Source organism: Dioscorea cayenensis, chromosome 2, assembly GCF_009730915.1.
Source record: "Dioscorea cayenensis subsp. rotundata cultivar TDr96_F1 chromosome 2, TDr96_F1_v2_PseudoChromosome.rev07_lg8_w22 25.fasta, whole genome shotgun sequence".
In the NCBI taxonomy this organism is placed as follows: Eukaryota; Viridiplantae; Streptophyta; class Magnoliopsida; order Dioscoreales; family Dioscoreaceae; genus Dioscorea; species Dioscorea cayenensis.
In genome coordinates, this window is record NC_052472.1 from 10,886,074 (window position 1) to 10,888,264 (window position 2,191).

General features: G+C 39.8%; 1 protein-coding gene across 1 annotated transcript; it reads right to left on the reverse strand.

The window, feature by feature from the left end:
* Positions 1–756: 756 nt before the first annotated feature.
* On the reverse strand, positions 757–1,576 carry LOC120272492 (eukaryotic translation initiation factor 5-like). Its single transcript, XM_039279323.1, has 2 exons — positions 1,488–1,576; positions 757–1,240 (listed from the first exon to the last, which is right to left on the reverse strand). Exons 1-2 carry the CDS (start codon positions 1,574–1,576, stop codon positions 757–759), a joined length of 573 nt encoding a protein of 190 aa, XP_039135257.1.
* Between the last annotated feature and the right edge of the window lie 615 nt (positions 1,577–2,191).

Sequence of the window (2,191 nt, forward strand, 5' to 3'; positions counted from 1 at the left end):
TTCCTTGTTCAGCATCAACTACCTTAACAGTAATTCAAACACTTGAAATCCCTTGAACTACCCTCTATTAAACTTTCATCTTCACAACTCCTGCAGCATCACAGAACATACATTAACTTCATCCAATTCTCTCTACACAAACATCAATTCCTAGCTCTCCAGCCTTCAATTAACACTCAACATAAACAATGATAGAATTCTTCGATGTTGATATTCATCCCAAATTATACCTCTCTCCATGCAACAAAATGTCAGCTTGATCATCACCAGTTGTCAGCAACTACATGGCATGTATAATCATCCATTGGGGAAGGAGGAGGAGGCCATATACCTTTTGATCCCATGCACACAAACTTATGGCCAGCATAATTTACAACTCTTTTTAGCACCATCACTATCAGAACTTCTTATCAAAATGTCAGTCCTTGAGGTACAACAAAGAGCAACTGTTCTTGTTGGAATCTAAATAGCTAACATAAATTCTCATCAGCAATTCCAAGCTAGCCAATGATCATTATACTCTTTCACAGTCATTTCAATTCTCTTCTAATCCGTGAACTCCTTATCGCAGTCAGCTACAAAAAAAACACTTATATAAGGCCCATATAACTGCAACTTCATTTCTCCTTAGATTCAAAATCTACCCTCTGGAGCCACTCAACAAAAGGCTTCACATTACTCCATATTAGCAAATTCTGTTTGTCTCCTCCAAGTCCAATTTCATAACATTTAATAACAAAACCTTCTTCAAGAACATCAGTGTCGGACCTTAAGAGCAATATATGCTCCCTTGACAGCATTTGCACTGCCCTTGTGGTAGAATGCTTCCATCGCTCCAAGGAGAAGCATCTGAGATTCTTCATCCTGAATAATGGCCGTGAAATAATTCTTTTTTTTCATTCCATTGTCAGGATGCTCTTTCTTTGCTTTCGGTGGTAACTTCTTCTCTTGTTTTGCTTCATCAATGAAAACCATCGCCTTCTCTGCTATCATAGCGCTTGACTGCCCCTGAATGCATTGTCTTGTAGCCTCAAATGAAGTGATTACCTGCCATTGGACATCATCATCATCATCATCACCATCATTATTACCGGCTTGGCTATCATTCAGAGAAGATGAATGATGATCTTTATCATAGCTAGCATCAGTTTTCTTCTTTGAAGGAGCAGTAGTCTTTGATGATGTCCCGTGCTTGACAGTCACAGCCTTTGAAGTTTGCATGTTAGCATGCATGCTACACCTTGTACCCAGATTAACGCTTTAAAGAACCCTTGGGAACCAAGACCGGGACATGCAACTCAGGCAACGATGATGGCGATGACAACAAGCAGCGATGATGAAGCGCTGGTAACGGCAGCATCAACCTTTCCTCCTTTATATATATATATATAAAAGTGTATATATATCTGGTAAATAGAAACCGAGAACCTTCTTCTTCTTTTTCTTCTTTCTTTCTTTTCCCTATTCCGTTGTTCTCTCTTTTTCACCGGTTCCCTTCCTCTGGCTCCTTCTCTTTCGTTAGCTTCCCAGCAGTTGGCTTCTTCTCCACAAGTTTCTTCTTGTCCTTGAGTGTCATCACTGATCAAGTATAGGGAACTCAACGTCGAGAGTTTGGGTACTCGAGTGAATGACGAGAACGAGATCATCGGAGATCTGATTCTTTCTTTTTTTTTATTTTGTTCTCAACCTCACTTTTCCATCTTAGGGCAGCAGACAGAACGCACTTTACGATGGGAAATGACAAAGACAAGCGACAAGCAACAACAGCAGCGGCGATGATGAAAGCAACGACAATAGATGACGGTAAAGGTGTCAAATGGGCTCAAGACGGCTCAAGACGGCCCCGGCCCATGGCGACCGAGAACTGCAGGCGTGTCCGAGCCGGCCCGCCCATGGCTTTTGTCGTGCGGGCGCACGGCCCGCAAATGGTGGAGGGTCGGCCCGAGACGAGACACGGCCCACTTTGTCGGGCTCGTGCCGCGTCAGCTCGATAATATTTTTTAATATAAAATATTAAAAAAATAAAAAAATATAAAAAAATCAGAAAAAAATTATTTAAAATATAAGAAACATTATCTAATAATTAAATAATATAAATATAAATTAAATTTTACTATAATTAAAAACTATATTATCATTTATCATTATCTATTTATCTTTGAAATCAAATCCTTCAGGCTTTTTTGAGTTT